Source organism: Canis lupus, chromosome 25 (genome assembly GCF_003254725.2).
Source record: "Canis lupus dingo isolate Sandy chromosome 25, ASM325472v2, whole genome shotgun sequence".
In the NCBI taxonomy this organism is placed as follows: Eukaryota; Metazoa; Chordata; class Mammalia; order Carnivora; family Canidae; genus Canis; species Canis lupus.
In genome coordinates, this window is record NC_064267.1 from 42,227,851 (window position 1) to 42,255,791 (window position 27,941).

The window sequence follows — 27,941 nt, forward strand, 5'->3', positions numbered from 1 at the left end:
TCCTAAAGATAAAACTAGAAAAAATATGAAAAGCTTTGTTTTACTGCAGCATAACCAAGACTGGAAATAACCTGAATGTCCAATAGGGACATGCTAAATAAACTGTGCATCCCTGCAGTGGAGCACTATGGCAGCTTTACAAAAGGAATATGGAATCTCCTCTCTGTCTCTATGCAGCAGCTATAGAAAGTGAACACCAAGATACCATTTAAAGGCATCCTAAACTGTATAAAGTTTACTACTCTGCTCTTAAAAAGGCAGTGTGTGTGGAATATATATGAATTTGTTTTTGTTCTCTTACGTAAATAACAGAGTAATAAGCCATAAAATTAACAATGGTTATTTGTGTGAGAGGAGGGAGCACAGGGTAAAGGGAACAGCAAAAGAAGAGAAGACTTCTCTAAATATATCTTATTTGCAGATTTGACTTTTTTAAACCATGTAAACACCCCATAAGAATAAGATTGAAGCTAAAATGTAAAAGCAATTTCTCTAAATTAAAACCAAATCAAGCAAATGAACCAAACCAACTCAGCAGCCTGAATAAAGAGAATCATTTAAAAGGACTTTATTTTTTTCCTTTTGATTTTATTTATTTATTTGAAAGAGAGAAAGAGTACACAAGCCAAAGAAGAGGCAAAGGAAGAGGGAGAAGCAAACTTCCCACTGAGCAGGGAGCCTGAGGCAGCGCTTGATCCCAGGACCCTGGGATCCTGACCTGAGCTGAAGGCGAATGCTTAACTGACTGAGCCACCCAGGTGTTCCTCAAATACTTTAAAACACAAAAACATGACCACAAAATAAGTCCCCCCAAAACATCAACAAAAACTGTTGAAAACTTAACTCTCAGTAGCATTACTTTGAAAGCTGGAATTTTATATTGTAAGAGAAAGCAAGTAAGTGACTATGTTATTATCATTGGAAAGTGGAATTTTGGCACGGGAGAAAGAAGACACAAGATAAAGGTAAATAAAAACCTTGCAGCCCTCAATTTGAAATGGCATTAAAAGTCAGAACTCATGACTTTTATTCTTAAAGATAAAATACAAGTATTCTCTAAGTTTGTTCATTACAAATGTCTAATAACAATGATCACCTTAGGGGTAGCTCAGTCAGTTAAACATCCAGGCTCTCGGTTTCAACTCAGGTCATGATCTCACAGTTGTGGGACTGAGTCCCACACCTGGCTCTGCTCTTAATGCAGAGTCGGCTTCAGAGACTTTAGATTCTTTCTCCCTCTGTTCCTGCTCTCCCCTCCTCCTCAAATAAATAAATAAAATCTAAATAATAGTCATAATCCCAGTAGCAATGGGTACACCTAGACCCTAGACTATGGGCTCTAAATTTTATTTCATATGAAAGAAATCAGGATGTTCTCTGAGAAAAATCCCAAAGTGGGGTGTTTGAGCCTGGTATCTCAGAAAGAGAGGAAGTTCTCAAAAGCTACTGGGATCATGGGCATCTGGGTGGCTCAGTTGGCTGAGCGTCTAATTCAGCTCAAGTCTTGGTTCCAGGGTAGGAAGTCTGCTTCTCCCTCTTCCTCAGCCCCTCCTCCAGCTCGTGCTCTCTGTCTCTCCCTCACTCTCTTCCTCAAATAAATAAATAACATCTTTAAAAAAAAAACTACTGGGGGTTATAAGAAAGATTCAAAAGACAACCCCAAAAAGATGCCATCATCCAATGATATGACAATTTAATCATCAACAATCACTGAAATGTCTGAAGATTTGTCTCCAATTGACAGTGATATTTAAAAACAATAATGAGGGGATCCCTGGGTGGCTCAGCAGTTTAGCGCCTGCCTTTGACCCAGGGCGCGATCCCGGAGTCCCAAGATCGAGTCCCCAATTGGGCTCCCGGTATGGAGCCTGCTTCTCCCTCTGCCTGTGTCTCTGCCTCTATCATGAATAAATAAAAAAAAATTTAAAAATCTTTAAAAAATAAAAACAATAATGGCCCTTTGGAGGATACAAAAACCAACTAAATTTTCCAAACTGGTAAGTAATGGTTCGAAGAAATACCAGTTATTTTCCTGTGTAACAAAACAGAAGGGAGATATTCTTAAATTTATTTCTACTAAATTACTGCTTTCATTTCTAACAAATGAAGGCTGGTCATTAGATGTGAAATACTGTCATTTCATAATCCCTGTCATTTAGGCACTGAGTTTTGATGGCTTACGAGATCATTAGACTTTATGCATTTCCTAGGATTAGAACACATTACCACTTTTGCTTAGTCTTTCCTCATCAAGGGAATAAAGAATCAAACTTGAATCCGAAAAAGCTCCAAGATCTAACCACCAGTTTATAAAGAAGTACATTTATGACATTTGAGAGAAGGAAACTTGACACTATTGTACAGCTATTATTAAAGAAATTACTAGTGTACTTTTCAGGTATGATAATGGTAAGGGGGGGGAGTTGTGTTTTAAACGGGCATTATTTTCAGCTACATGATGAAATGTTTATAGATAATATTACATAATCTCTGAGATTCATTTCCAGTGGTGGGAGGACGGATGCAGATTAAGGGTAAAGAGACAAAGAATGGCCATGCAGTAGGCATCACTGATCTGGGGTCCAGGCATGATGGGTATAACACCGTTTTCTACTCTGGTTCTAGTCTGTATGGGTTCATATTGATTTCATGTGCAATGGTCAACCCTCCATATGAATATTTTTTTTTTCAAGATTTATATATTTATTTATTCATTCAGAGAGAGAGGGAGAGAGGTAGAGAGAGAAGCAGGCTCCATGCAGGGAGCCCGACGTGGGACTCGATCCCGGGTCTCCAGGATCATGCCCTGGGCTGCAGGCGGTGCTAAACCGCTGTGCCACTGGGGCTGCCCCTCCATATGAATATTTTAATGTCAATAGTCTTAACAAGTTTTCTTCACAGCCTTAACCAAGAAATAAAGAAATGGTAAAATAGAATCTCTCTCAAGACACCCCCCCCAAAAAAAAACTTAAAGAAACATTAACTGATAGCAATGTATAGATCCTATTTTATTTTGATCCTGATTCAAATAAGTGAAAATTTTAAATGGATTTAGCTCGAGAGGCCTAGAACATTTGCACTTCAGACAGACACCTAAAAAAATAAATAAGCAGACACCTAGTAAAAGTAAGGATCCCTCTTAATATAACCACAGTACTGTCTAAAATTTTTGGTCCTTATATTTACAAATACAATGACATGCAAATGAAATGATGCCTAAGACTGCCTTAAAAATAATCTTGGGGAAAAAAATAATAATCTTGGGAGTGGAGTAAGTGAGGATATAACTGAAACATCAGCTGCTTTGGGTTGATAATTGTGGATGGGTTCATGGAGGTTATTACTCTACTACTCTCTCAACTTCTGCATATATTTAATCTTTTTCATAATATGTATCATGTCATTCCCTGTTCTTAAGTCCTTCCATGGTTCCTGAGTACAGTTATTGGGTTAAACCCCACACTTGTGGGCAGCCCAGGTGGCTCAGCGGTTTAGCGCCACCTTCGGCCCAGGGACTGATCTCGGGCACCCGGGATTGAGTCACGTCGGGCTCCCTGCATGGAGCCTGCTTCTCCCTCTGCCTGTGTCTCTGCCTCTCTCTCTCTCTCAGTGTCTCTCATGAATAAAATAAAACCTTTAAAAAAAATAAACCCCCGCTTGCTGCCAGCCTGCCAAGCCCTACATGACCTAGTGAGTCTCGACCCCTCTCAGACTAATCAGCTACAAATTCACTTTCCATAGGTCCCTCGTGCTATTTCTCCAACACGCCAAGTTAATTTCCACCTCTGGTGGTACATGTCCTCTTCCCTCAGACCTGTACTCGGCTGGTTTCCTCACTTCATTTGGGAATCCACAAATTCACCCTGCCTCAGAGAAAGGTCCCTCTAACCAGCCTAACTACATCCCCTCACGAGCCAACCTACATCCGTGCTTTATTTTCCTCCACTGCACTAATTCTATCTGAAATTTTTCTGTAGGAAAACTGTCTTTATTGCCAGGGTCACCCTCTAGCATGGAAGCTCCATGTGGGAAACAACTCTGTGTATTATGCTGTTCATGACTCAGGACAATCCTAGTACCTAATAAATGACACTAAGTAAGCATTCTCCTTCAAGGGTTCATGAGAACTCTGAAACAGGGTATGATATCTGAGAGCAGAGTGTCACGGCAGCAAAAGGAAAACCAAACCAAACATACCAGCTGCTTCTTAAATTTCCTGTCAAATGCTAAGGCCAGAAACTTGAAAAGGACTTAAGTATAAATACACATATGTGAGCATATGTGCTCATACACACTCACTGCATTATGTTTGGAAAAAAACAAAAAACAAAGAATTTTGAGTATTTGATGGAAAATTATATGAGCACATGTTAGTAAGGTCAGAGTTAACAGACTTCAGTTACCACCTTAGAAATGTTGAATTAAAATTAAAGTCTAAAAATAGCCTGATTATATGGAAACGTTATCAATGAAGTTATTAAAAAAAATGTTTAAATGTAAATTTTGTTTAAGGAAGCTAAAGATAGTATTCTATACCAGAAAGAATTTAACTAGATTTGTAATTATGCAAAAGTTATTCTTGTTACAAACTGCCACTTCGAGTCACTGTTTTGTCTACCATATATGACAAGATCTCTGGATTATAATATGTTAATTTGATTAAATGAGTCTAGTGACTGGTAATTCTGCTGAGAAATCTTTTCTCTCCGGCTCATGCTACAACTGACTGTCTTATGGATTAAAACTTTATTATGCCACAAAAAAATTCAAGATTCAAATCTATGCAAATCATGCAATCAGATGCTATAATATAATCAATGTAATCATCTGAGATTCTTTACTTTGCTGGAGTTAAACAAAGATTCAATCTTGACATAAACTCTGGATGATTTTCTAATGACTCCAATTCAGCAATCAAAAAAAAAAAAAAAAAGAAAGTACAGAAAAATCTGGAGTTACTGCGTTTAAAAGCAAGAATGAAAAAAAATTGAAAAATGAAAGCAAGAATGAACACAAACCCTATTTTTAAAAAACAGGTTAAAGTTCATGAAAACCTCCTCATATGAAAGCCTCTTACAGCAATAGATAAAGATTAAAGACAGCACTCACCTAATTATTAAACGTTTGAGGGGAGGGCAAATTTAAGAGTATTCACTTACTAGCTCCGCTTCCAATTGTTCTATGGAAAAGTTGTGACATCCGAGGACCGAGAGGGCCAAACAGATGAGGAGGAAGACCCCTGGCCTCTAACAAAGCTAAAGAGAAAAGAAAAGCATGGAGAACAGTTGAATTGTAAATGCAGTTCATCTTATATAAAACTTTCAAGCAACTGATTCATCTCACATGACTGATTTAGTTACTTTCCATTTTTAAGAGAAACTACATTAAACTTTCAAGATCACTCTTAGATATTAATTAATATAAGTCACAAAACCCATGGCCAGCTCCAAGGCATGTTAAGGTTTTATGGAGGTGGTAAATATCAGTGTCAGAGGGAACTGTATCAAATGATCCAAGAAAAACCCACAGTATTTATTTTGATGAAATTATAGGTTAAGTGCCCTTATGTTGCTTTCCTTCTGATGATATCATTTCCCAATCAGATGTGGTCATAAGATCTTCTAAAAACATATGGAAAATTATTTTTATCAGGTATAAAAGGTGAGAAAAAATGTGTTCACAAGACTTCTAGTCAAGAAGAGATTGCTGTGAGCCTTACATTGAGGATCTATCATAGAAACCAACAGTCTGAAGACAATAAAAATACAGAATATAAGGCGGCTTTTTAAAAAGCACATCATTAAAATACCTGGTATTTAGGTATACCCTTTCATTTTAAAATAGATAATCAAGAACACAAAAGAACACAGCAAAAACACCCCACTGGGATGCACTGTTATTAGGTACCAGAGAACAACATATTAAGTTATCACCTTTTCAAGACCTTAAAGTATTACCAGCTATACAAGCAACCATAATAGAACATTTTACAAACATATAAAATACATATATAAGATTCTGTCTAAATAGTATAAGAGCAAGACAGATCATCTTCCAAATCCAAATAATCATAAATAAGCAGCTTTTTTGGAAGTACACACATTGCTAGAGCATGTTTAAATGAGCTTATCTAAATTAATTTCAAGAAAGAAGAGAAATCATAGGCAGCCTCTGATAATGGTTTCTTGTAAGCTCATTAACTGTCTTTACCTTGTAGTCGTCCCATCTCAGAATCATCGGATTCACTCTCCCCAGAGGTGGTCATGCCCACAGCCCCTGCAACAGAACTAGAGGCTTCAAAGGGGGGAGAAAAAAGAAGGTAAGGGTTAGGAGAGGAACATTCAAACTCCTTAGGTCTGGTTTATCTTTAAAAAAAAAAAAAAAAAAAGAGCAGAGTACTATAGACAGACTACTGCGAATAAAGGCAATTAAGGGTGTCTGCCTGTTGCACACTCAGGTGTTCCAGATTTCATCCTGTGAATGAAAGGATGGCTCAATTATCTCAGTGTTCAACAGGCATAAAAACACAATCTTGTCCATCCATGGCTTTGACAGATTTCTCATGTCTCTGAAATTGTTCATAAATTAAGTCTTGTCTTAAACTCAACTACCAAAAGTCCATGCAGATCACACTGCCAAAACCACTATGAGGTTTACTGGACAGGCAATTAGTCACAAACAGAACAGAGACCAAAACTGGTATCTGGGGGAAACGTCGTGGGCAGATGTGGGTCTTCTTCAGCCTGCCTTTACTTCGGGGCTGCGGTCTTGACACAATCACTTCCACGTTTTCTCTCAGAGTAGGCAGATTGTACCCTTTTATTTCCAGGACAAAATATTGAAGATACACAGTTCCAACTAGCAGCAAAGCACTAAAGTACAAAGTAGAGGAAAACTAGGATGTCAAAGCAAGCACTGAAAAACAGAGTTGGATTTAGAAGGATTCTACAAACCAAAGAGCTAGCCTGACCAACAATTCAGCTTAAGCAAAGGGAAGGTGATTCTATCAGGAATCTGAAAGACCAAACTATATTCCTCCAGAACAAGCAGTTTTACTGTTCCTCCTTGGTATCTGTTGAGTCGTTAAGCATGTTTTCTGTACAATTAACCTGTGTATGACCAGATTATCCACAATACCCTAAGCCTGCACACTCACCAGATGACACGTCAGTCCAGAACATTGTTCACTGTTAAGAGTACATGGATAACATGTGAATTTACAGGGCTATTCTGAAGAGATGCTAATATACGAGTCACCAACTCTATATTTTCTTAAGGGTTTTCGTCACACCTCATCAAGCACTTTCTATGATTTCACTGAGATTTCAAAAAAATTCATAGAAAAATGTATGGTTTAAGAACAGGAGTCAGCAAACTATGGCCCATGGGCCAAATTCAATCCAGCACATCATTTTGTAAATAATATTTTATTGAAAAACAGCCAAACTCACTGTATTACATATTATCTGTGGCTGCTTTCATGCTACAACCACAGAGCTAGATAGTTCCAAGAGAGCATGTATAAAGCCTAACACGTCAACTATCTGGCCCTTTACAGGAAATGTTAGCACTCCCTGGTTTATAGTTACAGGTTAACCAGAAATGCTAATATAAAAGCGTATCAGAGTTTAACAAAATCCACACTTCTGGAGGGGAGCTGCTGGAAAGAGTAAATGCACTCTAGAATGCTATACGTGGCATTTACGAACCATCTGCAGGCTGTGTCTATTTGTTTCCTTACAAACACACGGGGAGGCAATGTAAGCTTTTCCATACGTGTGAGGTAACTGTGGCCTGTGACTTTGAGGGTACTTGCCCAAAGTCAGACTGCTACCCACAGATCAGAGACCTGACCGCAGGAGGTTATACTCTAGTACTGTACGCTATTCGCCCCTTAAATATGTCCTTCACTACTCATTTTTCATTCCAGTACAGCTGCTTCTTCACATTAAACAGAAAGCTTGTTAACAAATAACTGTTATTAAGGTTCGAATCATGACTGAATTTGTTAAAGTGACTCTTAAACTTGCTTTTAAACTCTTCCAATTATGTGCAGGGCAAATACAGTTTTTAACAAATGAAGTAGTTTTTGTTTTGTTTTGTTTTGTTTTGTTTTAAGCACCCTCTGGGCAGCCTGGGTGGCTCAGCGGTTTAGCGCCACCTTCAGCCTGGGGCGTGATCCTGGAGACCTAGGATCAAGTCCCACGTCGGGCTCCCTGCATGGAGCCTGCTGCTCCCTCTGCCAGTGTCTCTGCCTCTGCCCCTCTCCCTCTCTCTCTCACGAATAAAGAAAATCTTTTTTAAAAAAATAAAATAAAATAGAGCATCCTCTGGCAACCCATCTTTTTTAAGAAAAACAACAATGTCAGTAAAAATTCACTTGGGAAGGTGATTTTTTTGTTTGTTTAGTTTATTAGAAGGTCTCCATGTGATTCTTCATGGAGGGAGAGGGCCTGTTTTGACAGAAATCAGTCACTGAACCCAAAGAAGAAAAGATCCTTCTCCAGCCCATTGATGGCAAATATTAATCATTTTTCTACTATAGTTCCCTATAAGTATTACAAAATCAGATAAACGAAACTAGTCTGGCCTGTGGGTGGCTGTTTCTAAAGTCACACAGGTAAGGAGATGACATCAACAAACAGGAGTCCATGACAAAATTCTTTAGGAGTCAAACCTCCTTGAGCAACGTGCACAAGATCTGTCCTGACACAAGTATAAACATAAGATTATCAAGCAGAGAAAATCCAATGCTACATTTTTAAGAGGTGTCAATTTTTGTTTGTTTAAACCAGTATCTCCCCCAACTACTCTGCAGCATATCTTCACAGCACCATGTAAAGATAGTTTCCAATACACAGGTGAATGAAAACAATGGAAAAAATATTTAAGTTAGAACACAAGAAATTGATCACAGAACCCTATGTTTTTATACCTTAATGATAAGGCTTCCTATGCAGAAAGCAAGTAAAATATTAGAAAGCTGATAGAATTCAATTTTAGTTCACAGGAACTTTAAAGACTTACCAGATCCCTAATTGTAAGAGGCAGAAGGAAGACTTTTCTGTAAGAGTGTAATGAAAACCTTTGGGCAAGGCCAAAGGAATAACTACTAGTAAAGTAAGCATGCCTTAATGGGCCCTGGTATCAGGTGATACTGAAGCTTCTAATTTTTAGGGATTCCAACAAAAAGTAGTCATTAACTACTTTTTTAGATAAAAACTTGTAAAACTGGATTGCTTTCTTCTTACAAACTGACCCTGTTCTTTTCTTGTGAAATTAAGATTCTCAATGTGAAATCAGGTGCCAGAACATGGGCTATTTTTCCTTGCCTTGTTTTGCAGGTGTAAGGAGGAATACCTAATTTCTCAACTTTAGTGTCTCTAGTATTTTCAAGACTTTATTGCCACTATGAAAAGGTACACAGCTCTGATAAAGTCCAACACTTAACCTGCCAGGTGTTGGGAAAATGCAGGGAACACCTAACTTTTCAATTCCAAGAGCTCGTTAGCACCTCTTCTATGAAGAGCCAGGCACACTGATATCAACAAATTTTCCTAAGTGTCAACACTTGCCAAGTCAGGATGATATGACCAAGTCTGCCAAAGATGGAGCAACGCTTTATTACTACTGTATATAAAGAAATATGCTTATTTCAATGGCTTCATTGAAAAAGGTCAGGAAGATGGGTTCTCAAAAAAGAAGTAACACTTATAATAATAAGTAATATTATTAAGGGGAAAAAACACAAAATATACTAAAGATAATCAATCTCTTTAAATTAGTAAAAACATTATTTCAACATAAATGTTTCCAATAAAGAGTCTTACACCAACTGTCAAAGAGCTGTCTGTGAATGGATAATTGCCCAAAGATGCTTTAAGTTACCACCATCGATTTATCCTCACACTACCTTAGAAGTTTTTCTCTTTAAATTGCAACTTTACATATGAAGAAACTAAAGCACATTACACTGAAGAACTTAATGTAAAGCTAATAAGGAATTTGCTTCTTCCCACAGCACTACTTCAGTGAGCTGGCAAAATTATTTCTGTAGCATCCGTAAGGCATTCTGCTTCCAAAGTGAAATGAAGGAGTGCCATGTGTATCTTTTCTGCAAACGTGGAAAATACTGAGATCACACCATAATTGTGAATCTCAACAAGGAACACAAACATTTAGGAGGCCGTCTATGAACCTAATTCCCTGAAGCTTTTATCCTCTCAGGTAAAAGGACCAAAACTTTACACACTACCCCCACATTCTGGCCTCCAGGGGATATCAATATGAAATGAACTAGCTCTTTTTTTTAAGTTGTTATTTTTTTTTTAATTTAATTTGTCAGCATACTCATCACATCATGTTCACTCCTAGATTCCTGTCACCCAATTACCCCATCCCCCTGCCCACCTCCCCTCCTATGGCCCTCAGTCTGTTTCCCAGAGTCAGGAGCCTCTCATCATTTGTCTTCCTCTCTAATTTAAACTAACTCTTCGGGATCCCTGGGTGGCGCAGTGGTTTGGCGCCTGCCTTTGGCCCAGGGCGCGGTCCTGGAGACCCGGGATCAAATCCCATGTCGGGTTCCCGGTGCATGGAGCCTGTTTCTCCCTCTGCCTGTGTCTCTGCCTCTCTCTCTCTCTCTGTGACTATCATAAACAAATAAAAATTAAAAAAATAAAATCTTAAAAAAAAAAAAGACTTTAAAAATAAATAAATAAATAAAAATAAACTAACTCTTCTGACTGTGGGGGAAGTGGAAGGACACAGCCTTTAGAAATGTGCCCTTCTTATGGTAAACCTGAATTTCAGAGTTCCACGACTCTGGGCAACCGTAATCATTATGTACCTCAGTTTCCCCTCACTTATAAAATGAGAACAGCACTTACGCCTCTGCATTATTTTGAACTTAGTACTCAAGGAGAATGAGTCCTTAATACCGTGTCTGCAACAGTGTACACTCTACAAATGTTAGCTATGATAATTACTGTAATGACTCTGCTTTAACAACACACTCAGCAAGCAGCTCCATTTCTGTCATCCATGTGGGAACTGCCCCACTTCCATATGCAGACTTGAAATAAACATTAAACACTGGGAAGCATAGCCTCTGTGTCATCAAGAGCTTCAATGAGTTGTATGTGCAATGGACTATACTTTCTCTCAAATTTAACCCTTCAGATAAACTATTCTTTAAAAAAAAAAAAAAAGTACGTAAAAAAGGTCCCCTCTCACCAGAAGAGATGGTTCAAGTTCGCCATGCCACTATTCATACAAAACCAGGAAAAGACATTGGCAAAACTGTTAAGGTTGACAAAGCTGAGACAAGAAGCATAAAATATGAATAGCAGTAGGCAAATCAGAACCTTCCTGGCAGACTAGGATATAGGCTCCACCACAGGCATGAAAGAAAACTAACTAGCATACACGCTAATGTTACATGAAAGACTGTTACGGAAAAATAAGAACATACTTACACCTAAGCCCACGTGTATGATACTGACAGAAAGGACTCATGATACCCATGTTCACAAGGGTGAACTGAAACATTTTTTCATGTGTTTCTTAAAGTCAGAAATGCTCATTACAGGTTACATTTTAAAACCTGTTGGCCACAATTAACCTCTGAAGTATTAGCCTTCTTTTCCTATTGGTGATCAATACATATTTAAAGCTGAAAGGGGTAGTGGGCAGCCTAATTTCTGTTGTGCTAAGGTATCAAGAAGAATAAAAATAAGCCCATAAGAACATAAATTGCATTCGTAAAGTTCCTTTCCAAAGGAACACTTATTACATTTTAGGGGTTCCAACATTCTCCATTAATATTTACATGTGTATGAAGAAGCAATTTAAGCCATATCCTTACTTCTTATTATGAACTTAAATTTTCAAACAATCACTAGGCAAGAATGGTTTCTCTGCACTGATACAGAAGAAACTTCACAGAAGGTGACATCGCTCCTAACGGCCCTTTGAATGTAATTAGTATAAACATGGTTTTGGAAAAGAAATAGAAATCAAAAACAACAAATGAATCCAACTCATCAAAAAAACCAAACCTGTAAAGTAAAACAAAAAAGAACAAAAAGTTCATCTGATGGTAACATTGAGTATACCTCTGTCCCCTCTCTTGCATTCTATTTGCCATGCCCACAAGGTAATTTATCTTGAACCAAATCGGTAAGATACATAAATGCATTTTAAGGCTCCAAAGTGCCAAGCTACCTGCAGCTCCTTGGGGAGTTTCGTCTGTCCGTGCAGCTGAAGAATTCACGGTCTCCTGGCTGCTTTCAGGGTCCGCCATCTTCTCCTGTCGACGAGCTTCAGCTGCTCCTCTTTTGCCCAGGCCAGAGCCTCGCCGACTACAACAGAAAAGTCCCATCAGAGGCAGCACTACCAGTGACCAGGAGCAATGTCCACACAGCACAAAGCTCCAATGCATGGAGCACAAAGCCAGTTTCTTCTTTTTACATAGAAATTGTTGCAGAAAATCATTATGGTAACAACTAAGACTTTGTATATTTAAAATTCTTCCAAGTTACATGGCGGTCACAATACATGCTTTTGTGGTGCTGTGAGCTGTTGTCATCCTTACAGACAGAAATGATTTTTAAACACTTCAAATGTTTAAATGTTTTTAAACTTTAAATGGAAAAGTGACTCCTGCTGAGAGAACTCATTTAAAATAGATCTCTACTTCTAGGCTAAATAGTGGATCAATATACAGACTTTACACTTGACAATGTGTGTTGGGGCAGGGGGGGGCGGGGAGTTAAGAAGAGGAAAAGGTGGGAGAAATTCCTATCACCAAAGTCCCAGATAAGTTAAATCACCAAAGAAAGAACTACCCTAATAATGAATAAGCGCTCCATCCTTTAAAAAATATTTACCATTTAGAAATACATAGAGATGACACTGAGGATTAAGTCACAGCATAATTTGGAAAGAATGGTCAGTCATTTCTCATGAAGCAAATTACATTTTATTGATGATGATTTTTTTTCTATTTTAGTAGAGAAATCAGTCAGCAAATAAAATAAAAACAAAGGATTTCCCCCAAATAATTACAACTTGCTATTGTTTAAATAGCAGCCCTCTGAATTACCTTAGGAAATGAAGAAACACTCTACTAAGGAAATGTTTTAGACCAAACTCAAACTGCTGCAGAATTTTTTTTTTTTTTATGATCACAGAGAGAGAGAGAGAGAGAGAGAGAGAGAGAGAGAGAGAGGCAGAGACATAGGCAGAGGGAGAAGCAGGCTCCATGCACCGGGAGCCCGACATGGGATTCAATCCCAGGTCTCCAGGATCGCGCCCTGGGCCAAAGGCAGGCGCTAAACCGCTGCGCCACCCAGGGATCCCTGCTGCAGAATTAGATGCTGGTCAGTAAACAACAAAAAAGCAGCAGGCATAAGTGACCTATGATTGAAGGCTCTGAATTACCAAGGAGTACTAGAAGAGTTGGTTCTAAGTAGTAAAAATTCTCCCTACACAGGGATTTGCTTAGCCAATTTTTTCTTCCACAGAAATAGCTCACCCCAGCCCCAATTTACCAAGCTACAAATTAGTGGGATTCAAATTAATTCAGCTACTTAATATTCAACTTGCACGAATCATGTGACACACACTGCACTGAACACTTTGGTTGCTGTCCTCAAGAACTATTATAGGTCTAAAGAGAGATGAAGATACAGCTGAAGCAGGATGTGAAAGTACTACATTTAAGAGGAATCACAACTAGTTCAGAATAAGTTTGAAATGAAGAGCCTTCCAGGCAGGTGGCTAGACAGCTTGTATAGAGTATGACCATGTAAACTGTATGTAATTTCACAAGCACTAAGAAAGGGGTCATGAGGAGGAGGAAAGGAGGCAGCAAAGAAGGGCTACTAGATTACTTGACTTCACATCAACTTAAAATTAATTTTCAACTATGGTGAATTCAGTTTGTATCGCAGATTATAAACTCTGGGCAAACCAGATTCAAATGTAGCGCACAATGAGACAAAAGCTGTGAAGAACTATAAAATTTTCTGAGTTCCTGTAAAACTATTGCCAAGAAAGCTCAAAAGCAAACAGGTACACGAACTCCACATATTTTAAGTAACATTTTAAACAATCCAGATAGAAAATAAGTGGAAAAGTAGAGATTTAAGTGGCAGGAGTCCTTTTCTGATGACTTGCAACTAGTCATATGGTTTCTTTATGTCACTATTGTACCTACCACCAAGAGCAGTCATGGTCGCTTATCTTAGAGGAGAAACAAGAGAAGAGCTAAAACACCTTTCAGCTCACCCAAAAGTAGGGGAAAGACAAACTGAAATCATTTGGGCCTGATCCCTGGTTTTTGGCACACTTAGAAAAACGAACAAACACCACAGAAAAGGGGACAAGTCCTACCCAGCTGTGAGTAATTAACCACACAAGGGTGTGTGAGTGACTGACACACCTGAAAATGTGAGGAAATTTTTTTTTAAGGATTTTTTAAATTTAACCTAAGATTCTCAAATCAGTTAATAAAAGTACCTGAAATAACAAACTATCATATCAAAGGCAATTGATTTTCTGAAAATGAGATCCAAAACTGCAAGTGGGGGGAAACAGGAATTGGGAGCCATGAAAGCACGCACAAGACACTGACATTCCTCGAGGGGTAGGTGTCATAATACAGAATGAAAATCAAGTACATCTCTTCCCCCTTATCCATTAAACTCAGGTGGTGCCAACACGTTCAGAAACTAATTAGACAATATTACAGCCATTAAAACAGGCATCCCTTTTGATCCATTAATCACACTATTGGGAAATTTAGCTACCTTTAAAAAAATAACCCAAATCTGCATGAAGATGCTCATTAGAGATTTATTGGCCAACTGGAACTCTGAAAACAGATGTCCAACTATTGGCAATAACTGTGAAAATTATTTAACAGCAGAGGAAAAGGTAGAGGGTAAGAGTAAAACAGCATGATTTATATTTAACAAGAACAGGTAAATAAACATTGGGGAGAATTCATTTATACTGGATACTCAAGTGAAAATTTCAGTAATTTTTGAAAACTCAGAAAGTGAAGGATTCTGATGAAAGCTGAGCAGAAGATAAAGAACTGGATCATAAACTGGAAAAACCCAATATGATTTACCTGGCACTAGCACAGGAGCCCGTGGTCTTTTGGCGTGTGCTCCGCCTCAAACTGGGGAGCTCAGCAGGTGGGGATTCACTGCGCTTCTTGGTAGATTTTCTTAAACCTATACATGTGAAATTCAAAAGCACATTTTTAAAAAATAAGTTAGCATAAATTAAGAACTACCAAATTCTTCAGGTCAAAAGCCCACTGCATCTTCCAAGGCCTCCCTAGCAATCTGCTAAAATTCTGTCTATCTGGTATTTGGATAAATCCTGCTTGGCCCCCACCTTACCTTGAGCTATCCTACATCACAAGTGACGGTCGGTCCTTTTCCCCTCATAACTTCCCCTTTAAACATTCCTAATCTCTCTACTCCTCCACTAACTAAAGCTAAGAATTTTTTTGCATTTACTCTGTATTTCAAGGCTGTACTAAATTTAAAATTTTTTATTTATCATTTTCATTCATTAGCACCTTACTACACTTTTAACTGTCCCATTTCATCTGTTTTATACAAAGATCACCAATTAAGACTACGAGAGAACAAAATGCTTTCTTTTTTTTACACTGCTCCATTGGCATGGAAAATACACTGGAGCATTATTAGAATGTCCAGTGTACAGGTTAATGGAATAATTAGGGGGAAAAGTCAATTGAATACACTCTACATGTTATTCTGGAAACTACTAACTAAAACCTTGCATAGGGCTAACAGATCCTAAAAAGATACAGGAATTAAGTGAAGTTTATTACTATTTCATAAACAAGGGGGAGGCCAGAGCATTGGTTCACCCTCCCCCTCACCCATAAGATGTTATCCTACATGATGACAGAATGGGTGGTGTGTTCTATCTACACAAAGACCTCTAATAGCGAAAGGCCTCCAAGTGAAAAACTTTATTTCCATGACAACTACAGCATCACCTTAAAGAGTGTTTCCTTTTTTCAGAGACTAATTACATAATCCTAACAATTCTCCAAGTCACTTGTCTCCCCCCCCCCCCCCGCCCCCCTCTCCCGGAAATTTTTTTTTAAAGATTTTATTTCTTTCTTTGAGAAAGAGAACACGAAAAGGGGAGAGGGGGAAACAGACTCCTGATGCACAGGGAGCCCAAAGTTGGGCTGAATCCCAGGACCCTGAGATCATGAACTGAGCCACTCAGGTGCTTTCCCCAGGAACTTTTAATTTTTGATCATTTCACTCCTTCAAAGTGGAAGATCAGAAATTTCTTAGTCTTGATTTTGTTAAAAACACCAGTAAAGCGTATGAGTAAGAGATGAAAAAAAAGATTCTAGGCATCTTCCTGACCCTTTAAGATGCATTTTATTTGTATTTAATTTTTTAAAGATTTTATTATTTATTCATTAGAGACACACAGAGAGAGAGAGGCAGAGACACAGGCAGAGGGAGAAGCAGGCTCCATGCAGGGAGCCCGATGTGGGACTTGATCCTGGGTCTCCAAGATCACACCCCGGGGCCGAAGGCAGCACTAAACCGCTGAGCCACCCGGGCTGCCCAAGATGCTTCATTTTAAACTTCAGTTCATTTAACTTAGGACGGTCCCTATACCATATATATAAAATCAAAATTGTTAAATGAAAAGCACACTATTAAAAAATCTTTAACCACTAAACAAGCTATAAGGACAAAAATCTATGTTCAGACAGACATTGCAATCGAGAGATCTGAACACCTTTCAAGACATTTTTTTCCCCAAAGTAATTTTTGTGAAAGGTTATCCAAGACTCCTGAAACTGACATAAAAGGGACAAAAAGTGGGGAAAGAAGATTGGCCTAAGGGTTTCTTAAATTTCAATTTTGTGTTTTTTAATTATTTATTTTTATATTTCTTAAAGATTTTGCTTATTTGACAGAGAGAGAGAGAGCACAAGCAGGGGGAGCTGCAGGCAGAGGGAAAAGGAGAAGCAGGCTTCCCATCAAATAGGGTGCCAGGCAGGGTACTTGATCCCAGAACCCAGGGATCATGACCTGAGCCAAAGACAGACACTTAACCCACTGAGCCACCCAGGTGCCCCTCAATTTTGTTTTTAGATTGATTTCCTACATAACATATCACCAGAATTACTTAATGTGATCCCGAACCAATGCCTAATGCCCCTACACTATTTTATCTTTGTCTGGACACACATCCTGTCACCTGAAAGATGAACATGACATGTGGACAAATTATGAGACTAGCTTAATATATTCAACTAATTATCATCACTTTAACATTTAAAAAAATTCAGAAAATTATTTTTAAATGTTTCAGAAAATATTAAATTATGTTCACCTATTTGAATTGTGCAACTGAATTAGAATAGACTAAAAAACATATACACTTTATGGGAAAAAATGAGCACACATTATTTAAAACATCCCACCGATGTTTTCACCTCTAAAGCACTTTAAAAACTCCTGTATGGGTGATCCCCAGGTGGCTCAGTGGTTTCGCGCAGCCTTCGGCCCAGGGCATGATTCTGGAGTCCTGGGATCGAGTCCCGCATCGGGCTCCCTGCATGGAGCCTGCTTCTCCCTCTACCTGTGTCTCTGCCTCTCTCTCTCTCTCTGTGTCTGTCATGAATAAATAAAATCTTTTTAAAAAAAATAAATGAAAACTCCTGTATGACTGTCACTAATATTAGTTTATGTGACACTAAATGTTTCTATACATACCATGATACAGTAATGGACACTAGTAAAAAATGTTTATCTATCCAGTGACATTCAAAATAAGATATCCAACTAAACATATTGTGGGCTACTACTATATTGCTTCTGAGGGGACAGTATACTTCTTGATCAATCTGTTATACTTTCACTTAAGTCATGACGTAGGTGTTTCACTTTCTTTTAAACAATTTCATTCAAATGTCATTCCCTTATGATAAAAATGTACTCATTTTATAAATATGAGGATCAATATGGACTTGAAAAAATGAACTGACCCATACAACCAACATATCAATCAGAACAAAACATTTCCATCACTCTAAAAAGTTTCTTCATCCCCCTTACAATTAATCCCTTCGCCCACTCTTCTGGCAACTACTGATCTGCTTGTCTGTCATTGCTGTCTATTCTAGAATTTCAGAAAAATGGGGTCATACAGTGTTTTGGAAATTTCATGTTGCTGCACAGATTAGTAGTCCATTCCTTTCTCTGTGGAGAGGTATTCCTTTAAATGGATGTGCCACAATTTCTTTTTCCATCATTGGTGTTAAATTATAAGAGAAATGTATTAAATTACAGAAAAGTAGAAGGCATGTAGGTGGCACAGTCAGTTAAGTGTCCAACTCTTGGTTTCAGCTCAGGTGGTGATCTCGGTGTTCTGAGATCAAGCCCCAAGACTGCTCTGTGCTCAGTGTAGAGTCAGCTTGATACTCTACTCTCCCTTTCCCTCTACCCCTCCCCAATGCACACTCTCTGGAATAAATAAGAGAAAAATAAAAAGAGAAAGAAGGACAGAGGAAAACCAAAACAACAGAGTAGACAAGTATTTTTAACTGCTGTTATAATCATGCTGCAATGTAAAATGACTATCAGGCTATTTGACATGATTCCATTTGCTTGATAAACTAGGAGAGATAAGCCCAAATATTTTTACTTTCTGAAAGGTAATCCCATGGTAAAAGAGATATTATATATAACGCTCCATAGTGAAAAAGAGGTTTCCCTATTTGTAATCCCAGGATGGAAGACAAAACTAGCTTTTACATGTATCTCTGGAACAAGGAAGGAACTGGAACAAGGAAACACCTCACAAGTGTAAAGATTGATAATTACGAATTTATCAGTCTTCCTAAGTAAATCAAGTCAAATGTTGGAAGAACTCTATAAATTCTTCCAAAAGTCTAAAACATTTTTTTAGAAGATTACAAACCTCAAACTTTCTGGGAAAAAGGAAAGCTGAAGTAGTTTGCAGAGCAAGCTCTGCCTAGAAAACAGATATAGCTCAACTTTGTTTTGGCCATTCAGCAATGCCAGAACAGACTATCTTCACAATCTGAAAACTAGCCATAGTTTTCAAAAGCACTTTCAGAAACAAAGTTATGATTATTCATTCTTTTCAGTCATAAAAAATATTAACTGGCTTTCTTAAAGATGCATAATCTAAACTAAACAATTCCTAAGTTTATTTTGAACCAAAACAGGGGCTATATACTACAGCTTCAATAACCTTCTGGCAAAGGATATTATTCAATATCCTCTGGCAAAGTTAGTATTGTGCCTTACAGGTTCAATTAGAAAATGTTAAAACTCTCATATAAACACACTGTAGTAGTTTTGTAGAATCGAAATGTGTTTCCTTCCATTCTACTGGTCAAGTAAAGATTATTTCAATAAAAGAGGACACAATTTAAGTATAAACCACCACCCCACTGAAAACAAATTAAAATTCATGTGCATGGGGACACACGCATGCACACGCGCACACACCCCCACACACATGCAGAGGCTTTGTATGCATTAATGCAGTTTTGCTGCATTAATCATTTATTTTTATGAAGCCACTATGAGAAACATCTAGAATACTGATCTGATTAATAAATTAATGCCTATGAAGGCTCCGTGTAACGAAGTTCGGTATTAATGTAGAGGTATTTTTATCAAAGCTCTTGACATTATTATTATTATTATTCCTACAAATATATTGTGTGATTTCTTTCGGGGGGTTGGGGAAGGGTACAAGTATTCCTAACCCACAACTAATTTACTCAAAGTTCAGAACTTCATCTTTTGTAAAAACATTAGTTCTTTTGCAAAGTTAGGAAATACAAAATGTGAAATAACTAAATCTCTTATGCAAGCTCTAACCTTGGATTTCTAAAAACATAACATCTTAAAAGAATGCGCAGATTGAGGGCCTTATTTTTTCCTCTGGGTCCTTACTAATAAAAAAAATAGCTATGATCTTGGTGCCTTCTACTTATATAGTAATTTTTCTTCTCCACTTCAAACTTTTAAAGGTATTTCTCTTTGCATTACAATACTGTGAAATGATTCCAATTTTGTAATTTGCAGGAGGAATGAACATGAGTATCATTATCTGCCTATCTCAGCACAAGAATAACCCGCGGAGGAACAATATTAATCCTAGAAAGGTACGGTTTTCACTATTAATTCCTTAAGTTACTTTAAAAGTAGCAATAGACAATCAGACAATACATACTCACTGCCATACTTTTATTCTATTTTTAATTCATGAATTAAATTAGTATGCTAATCTTTGATATGGTTTATACATATAGTGACACAAAAATTTAGCCCCATAAGATAAAATAACAATGTAATAAATAAGCGTTCCAATTTCTTAAAGATTACTTCTGTTATATAGTGAAAACAAACCTGAGTATCAATGTATTAGATAAGGTTGTTTGAAAATCGGGCAAGGTGAGGGAGAGACTGACCTAACACCTTTATTCAGTGAATAATGACTGAATCCACTACATGAACGTTTTTATACTCCAACTTACATATTCATTTTAAAGTAACCTTTAAAACTGATCAAGTAGACATCTACTGTATAATGTCCAGGACCCTTTTTATGAACACCCTTTGTTTTTAAAAATTCTTTTGGGAACTCTCTCCTACCCCTTTCTCCAGATGATACTGATGGAAGTCCCATTCATGGTACACTCACACTACAGAAGTGGGACTATTATCATCATAGCCAATTACAAGCCTGCCTCTGTAATAGCGATTTATTCAAAGATAGGCATATGATCCAAGGACTTTCTTACAATTTAATACATAAATGACTGGATAACATCTTTGGGGAGGAGAGGAGATGATGAGAGAGCCATAACAGGCTTGGGACTGACAGGGTCATCTTTATTTGAGCTCCTGGATCCAGTCAAGCCTATCATTAGCCAATCCACAGGCTTTACCAGTCCTATGAACTGATCAGTGTTTGTGTGTGTATACTACATATATCATGTAATACATATACCTTAAATAATATGCAATTATATTAAAATTTTTAGTCTAAGCTAAGTGTTGACAAACTGCTTAGGAGCAAAACCCAACTGGCGACCTGTTTTTGTACTAGCTTGGTTTTTACACTTTTAAGGAGTTATTAAAAATAAAAATAGGTGACAAAAACTGTATTTGGGGGAACCTGGATGGCTCAGTTAGTTGGTTAACGTCTGCCTTAGGCTCAGGTCATGATCTCAGGGTTATGAGATCAAGCTCCACATCGGGCTTGGTACTCAGCACGGACACCCTCCCTTCTCCTCCTCCCCCTGTCCTGCTTGTGCTCTCGCAAAGAAATAAAATCTTAAAAAAAAAAAAAAAAAAAAAAAGCCCTATATATGGTCAGTTAAGTCTAAAATATTTACTATATAGGCCTATAAAGAAAATAATAATAATTACTGACCTGGACTTTGAAAAGAAAAGGGAAGAACAGTAATATGGACTCAACAGAGTTTCAAATCAAAATAAAATCCCTTGTATTAAAGAAGACCTGAGCTAAATATCATTTCCAAGTATTGATTTTTCTAGAATTAGTTATCATCTTTTTTTTGACTTATCATTTTTGTAATACTCCCACAGATAACAAACACACCTCCATCTTAAAATGGTACAGTAGACGAACTAGTGAATAAGGTACACATACCAGTTATTTTAAACAGGGTATTCAAAATGGCTACAATTCATTTATATTTAAAAAGTATCAAAGGATGATTAGGATTGGTTGGGGGAGGTTGGGTTTTGAAATGCAAATCCCCAATTTGTTTATATATTTTTAAAAGCTATCAATTATCCATTTATTTGCATGTTGAATCTGTTTCAAAAAGTATCCAGAATGACTTGGTTTTTCTTCATAAAAGGAAAAAATACACCAAATAACATGAGTACTATTACACATGAATAGTTCAATTTAGAATCATGCAATGGGGCCTTTTTTCTACTTAAAAAGGAGACCCAATAAAGAGAATTAACTAACAGTGGGAATATTTTCAGTAACTAGATCTTGACTCCTTCAGCCAAAACAGAACCATGAGAACCTGGTATAACTTGGTGTTTCTTAAGAAAAAAAAAAAAAACAACTTGATGTTGCTATCTACTTTCAAGTATGAAGTATACATCCTTATTAATGGCTACACTGCCAAAAATAAACTCACAAAACGCAAAATAACCTAGTATATTAAAAAGGGATCATTGATGTTTATTTTAAAATCATTCAGTAACAATAAAAGATGAGTTTTGCAGATGACAGTAAGCTAAATCCCAAATGGAATTTTCTAAGCCAAGTTTTTATTTTCTAGTCAATGCATGGCAGTTTCATGCATTGATCTGGCAATACAAATTAAACACATTAGAAATGTGCAAAGATATTCATCTAAGCATTATTTTTAATAATGAGATACTGGAAGAGAGCTAAATGTCCAGTAATAGAGAATGGTAAAATAAACACAAGTATGGTAAAAAAAAAAAAAAAAAAAACTGCAGGAACACTAAATAGTTTTAACTAATAAGTATATGAACAGATTGGCATTTTATACTACTAGTGGGAATGTAAATTCACATATTTCTACAGGCAATTTTAAAATATATATCAATATTTTAAAAGAACATAACCAGAAATCTAACGAGATAATGATGTAAATCACAAAGCTCTAGTCAATCAAAAATATTTAGAACAATGTAAATGCCCATTAATTGGGAATGAGCTAAATTAGGATATGTCCACTTACAGCCATTCAAAGGATATAAACTCGGTTTTTTGAAAGGAAAAAGGTATAGTGTTGAGACAAATAAAGCACTTTGGTTTCTTCATACCTATAATACAGATACTACCTTATTCTATGGTCATAAAATAAAATTTAATGTATGTCACATGTCTAGCATGGAGTCTGGCTTATAATGGGCACTCTACTGTGAGTTAGAACAAGCTCCAAATTTTGAAAAAGTATGCGCATATACACAAAAGTACGCGCCTTCTGGCTAAAGACAACTGGACACATGCAATCACTCCTATACCCTCTCCAGAAACTCCAGTAAACTCACATTAAGAGAATCCAAAGCATAAATCCATAAGGATGAGAAGAATGGAAGAGATCACTATCACAACATAATTTTTAAGATGAAAAGTAGAAACTCCAGTCCTAGAAACTCCAGAAAACCGAAAGTAGAAAACAGATAAAATTATCAAGGAGAATGACACTCAGAATCCCACAAAGGTTTAGGAATTGATGGTACCAGTCAATGGGATGACTCTGGAATAAAAACTGAGTATTGGTTGACAGGCTGTTTATAAAGCAGTCAGAACCCTAACTTCCCCTCCCCCATTTGCATAGCTGGATAACTGTCTCTCTGCTGACCCAGCAAAACAGAAGACCTCTATTCTTCAGGAAAAAGAAATTCTCCATTCAAGCACACAGTTGTATCTAGGTGCGCCATACCAAAATGAGAGCTGGGGAGGGGGATCAGGTATAAATAGATTAGATGACAGATGGCCTCTTTCCCAGGCCTCTTTTCCTGCTCGGCCCCCAGATCTCGGTCAGTTCAGCTTTTACCTATAGGAAAGAGTGTAAAGGAATCTTCTCTGTGGAATTTCACCAAAGGAAAAAATCTAAAAATAATGATAGAAGATGTTTCGTAATGACTAGCCCAACCAGATCACTAGAGAATGGGTTTCAGTGAAATCTCCTCTATGTGCTTGGAGCCTACAGATTAGGTTTTTGGTTGCCCAACACTTGAGTATGAGGAAACCAACAGGAATTACCAAAACCTGAGAAAAATTCCCAGTATGAAAATCGAAACCAAACCAATCCTCCTCCCCAAAGACACTTCAAGAGGACCATGTAAAACTAACCATTAATGTCCTCCAAATAAATGCATCCATAATAAAAAGAAAATGAGGACAAAATAACCTCTTGAAAATAAAAACAAAAGAAAAAAAAATCAATAGAAAGGCTGGAAGAAGTTGAAGAAATCTACCAGAAAGTAGAACAAAAAAGCAAAGCCAGAATGAAAACATCAGAACTTTCCAAGAGGACAATCATCCAAAATAATAGATCTAGAAAGAGAAAAGAAACAAGGATACAGTAAACAAGAATTCTGGTTTGCTTGGCTCTAACCCTCATTTTAAGGCTGAGTCCTGAGTCTTGGGGAATATCTCAGACCCAAGTGAAACCAGGACTGCTGGTGACCCTAACAAGAAATGAGACCAAATCCACAGCTGTGGCAGTATCAATGTTATGTCTAAATAATGGAGATAAAGATCTGCAAACTTCCAGAAAAATGGGTTATATATACAATAGATCAGGAATCAAAATGTTTCCAGTAATGAAAGCTTAAAAATAATGTGAATCTTCAAAATTTGTAAGAAAAATAATGTATAATCAAGCACTCTATAACCAATCAAACAAGTACCAAGGCTGTATACTTTCAGACATTCAAAATCTGAAAACAATAGAAAAGCTTTTAAGAATCTCATAAGCATTTTTTCTTAGAAAGCAAGTGGAAGAAACATTCCATCAAAACAAAATAGTAAACAAGGAAAAGACACATGGGATTTGAAAACAGAAAGCTCTGAAGAAAATAGCGAGGCTAAATAAAAGCCAAGAAGTAGGCATTAAAGAGCAGCCACCAGCAGCCTTATTTCTTCAGGACAATTTAACAAAAGGAAGTAGACAGCTTGAGAAAAGATTTAGACAATTACTAAGGAGTTTGAAGTAATGGATATACAGAAAAGGAAAACATCGTCAACAAAATAATGGTTTAAATCAGGAAAATAATATATAAGAAAAGTACCCTCCGACTCTGTAAATGGTACTTATGCATCCATCCAAACATTGGGCACTGATCATGACTGGGCAGAGAGGAAGTGTACACATGATGCTATTTGTGGGTACAGAGATATAATAACTCTTTCATAAAGGGCAGGCAATAGTGCTCAAACTGAAAAAACCCAACCAATAAACATATAAGCACATAATCTGTAAGTATGGAAATAAATACCAAAATAATCAGCAAAGGGAAAGGACAATGTGGCGGGAAAACTGCTGTTTTTTAAAACTTATGTGTAACTTTAGTAAAATGTAACTTGGCTAAATTAATTATGATTCTGACCTGGTGTACAAAAATACTATGATTCTTTAAATTTGCGATGTAAAATAAAGGCCTTCTGTAGGGCCTGAGTGGCTCAGTCATTTGAGCATCCTACTCTCAATCTCAGCCCAGGTCTGGAGATCAAGCTCCATATATGGCTCCCCACTCAGTGGGGACTCTGCGCTGCCCCCTATTTCCCTCTGCCTCTCCCACACTGGTGGGCACCTGTGATTTTTCTAATATAAATAAATCTTTAAAAAAATAAAATGTGAAAATAAAGCCTTGTGAACAAAGAGGTCAATGATACTTATTTCCATTCAGGATTCTTTTTTAATTTGGTGACCTATTTTCCTAAATTTAATTTATTTTTTAAATCCTCAAAATTATTAGGAATCGTTGGTAGTTTTTCAAAGTACTTACATATTAAAATTACTATAGCTTTAAATTGCTAAATTATTTTTAGCAGCTGTCTTACAATAAAGAAAAACTCTCAACACTCAATCCTTTTCCCTTTTAAACTCCTCAGGCAATACCTCAAGAGGTGAAAAGATAATTTAATTATTTAAACTCCCTGTGGATGTCCCTATAAGACTTTAGGTGAAACCAACAGTTAAACTCTTAAACTCTTAAATTCTCTCCTGCTCAACACATTCTTATTTCTTCCCTCTACGCTAGGGATACAAAGAATCACCTCTCAGTCTCAGACTGATGATAGAGTCCTAATCTCAAATTACCCCTCCCAGAATTCTGCATCTGCCTGGTTCTTGTCTAGATCTAATAATGTCCACAGGCTGCATGCAAGTCACCAGAAGAACATGAAACTCAAGCTGGAATAAGCTTTTAACTATTGCTGACTAGGTTATTATTAATAATGTGCACATGATGTACACTTAAATAATGAAAGGAAATCAGATCTACAAATAGACACAAAGTAGACATATAAAAATTTAAAAGTAATTTTTCCATAAATAAGTTCCATAACAGCTCAGATTTTGATCATACACTTTCTTGTATTACTATGCCATCCATCACCTCCTACTATTCAGACACTACATACTCTGATACAGTCCTATTACTTCAAGATTAGTTTCTTTTTAATTGAAGTTAGCAAAACAGATCTTGAAGCATACTAATTACAAAAACATTTTTAAATATATTAAAATATAAAAATATTTTCAAAAATCATGTGTTATCATTGCATTGCCCCACTGGTTTTACATTTATGCTACTTAAATTTGAAAATATCTGTTTGTTTATGTTAAACAGATGGCAAGAATAATTTCCCAATGCATATTAAAAATTGTCACATAACACTATTCTTTCTGGGGTACTCTCAAGACTTCTATCAACTGATACAGTGTGATCTTTGTCTCAGAGCTATTTTGATCAGTTGCAGCTGGCAAGCCACAGAGCTTTAGGAAGCCTATCACAAAAGTAGCTGTTTCCCTACTAGTCCTGCCAGCCCTAATTCCTCACCAGGAACTCTGTTAACAGTTGCTGAAACAGCACACTGGGAAAGGTCTTCCTGCTTAAATATGTTGACTAAATAAATGTATTTTATCATTTCCCATCAAAGTTTTCTCAGACCACTGCTGTCTCCCAAGATGGTCAAGCAAATCTGTAAAACACTAGGTGAAGCAGAAGTTACCATTATTTCCCACAGCCTTCAATGTATTAATGTAATCCTAAATCTCCTCCAGTAGTATTTGACCATGGGAAATGACTCCTACAATTTGGAAACAATTTATGATGACGTTTCAATGACCAACTCTATCGATGATTCTTTACCTTAGAAAACATATCATATTCTAATTGAGAGGTTCATCAATTCTTAAAAGGTGAAGAAAACATCATCTACCCAACTTGGAATGCTTTCTATTTCACAAAGTGGCCTACTCCATTTTTTGGATAATTTACAAATTCTGGTTCCTTGAGATATGCTCATCAGAAATCTGCCTCTCAACCTCTACCCACTGAATCTAACTAACTATGCCCCCATGTGCTGATGTTTGCAGGGGAGTGGGGGGAAATTCCTCATGCATAAAGAATCCTTCAAATACATGGCAATTACTCTCAAATCAGCATTGTATGTTAATATGGTATTTTATGAAGTTATTTTCACATATATTCATTTATTTATGCTTCACATAATGAATATTCTCCTTTTACAAATAAGATAAGGAATTAGGTTGCTATTCTAACTACAGTTGCATGATTTGCCCAACCTCACAAAACTATAAAGAGATAACTTCAAATCAAGATCTTCCAAATCTAAAAATAGTTCTACCTTAAACTGATCCATGGCTGGGATTTATCAACCCTTCCTTCTCAAAAGGTTGCTGAATATAGCTTCTGTCTTAGATATTCAATTTCTGGGACGCCTGGGTGGCTCAGTGGTTGAGTGTCTGTCTGCCTTCAGCCCAGGGCGTGATCCTGGAGTCCCAGGATTGAGTCCCAGGATTGAGTCCCAACATTAGGCTCCCTCTATGGAGCCTGCTTCTCTCTCTGCCTTTGTCTCCGCCTCTCTATGTTTCTCATGAATAAATAAAATCTTAAAAAAAAAAAAAAAAAAGATACTCAATTTCTACTGTTCTGAATTCTACAATGCATCTCATGTACTAACTACTATGCTAGGTCTCCTCACATTTATTCCTCACATAAGCTATTATGCCCATTTACAAGGAAAAGGTACAAACCTTCCCATGGTTGTCAGTTGATAAAATGCAGAATTAGGTTTCAAACTCAGGATTTTCACCTCTG

At 37.1% G+C, this 27,941-nt stretch overlaps 1 protein-coding gene across 26 annotated transcripts in view; it reads right to left on the minus strand.

The window, feature by feature from the left end:
• Positions 1 to 27,941, minus strand: part of TRIP12 (thyroid hormone receptor interactor 12) — a 147,086-nt gene that overhangs the window by 54,510 nt on the left and 64,635 nt on the right. For all 26 annotated transcript variants that reach the window (XM_049101348.1, XM_049101357.1, XM_049101355.1 and 23 more), the window contains 4 exons: positions 15,137 to 15,242; positions 12,223 to 12,359; positions 6,211 to 6,294; positions 5,160 to 5,255 (listed from right to left, as the gene is read on the minus strand). In XM_049101348.1, coding sequence (XP_048957305.1) covers positions 5,160 to 5,255; positions 6,211 to 6,294; positions 12,223 to 12,359; positions 15,137 to 15,242 — 423 coding nt within the window. The remainder of the gene's footprint in view (positions 1 to 5,159; positions 5,256 to 6,210; positions 6,295 to 12,222; positions 12,360 to 15,136; positions 15,243 to 27,941) is intronic.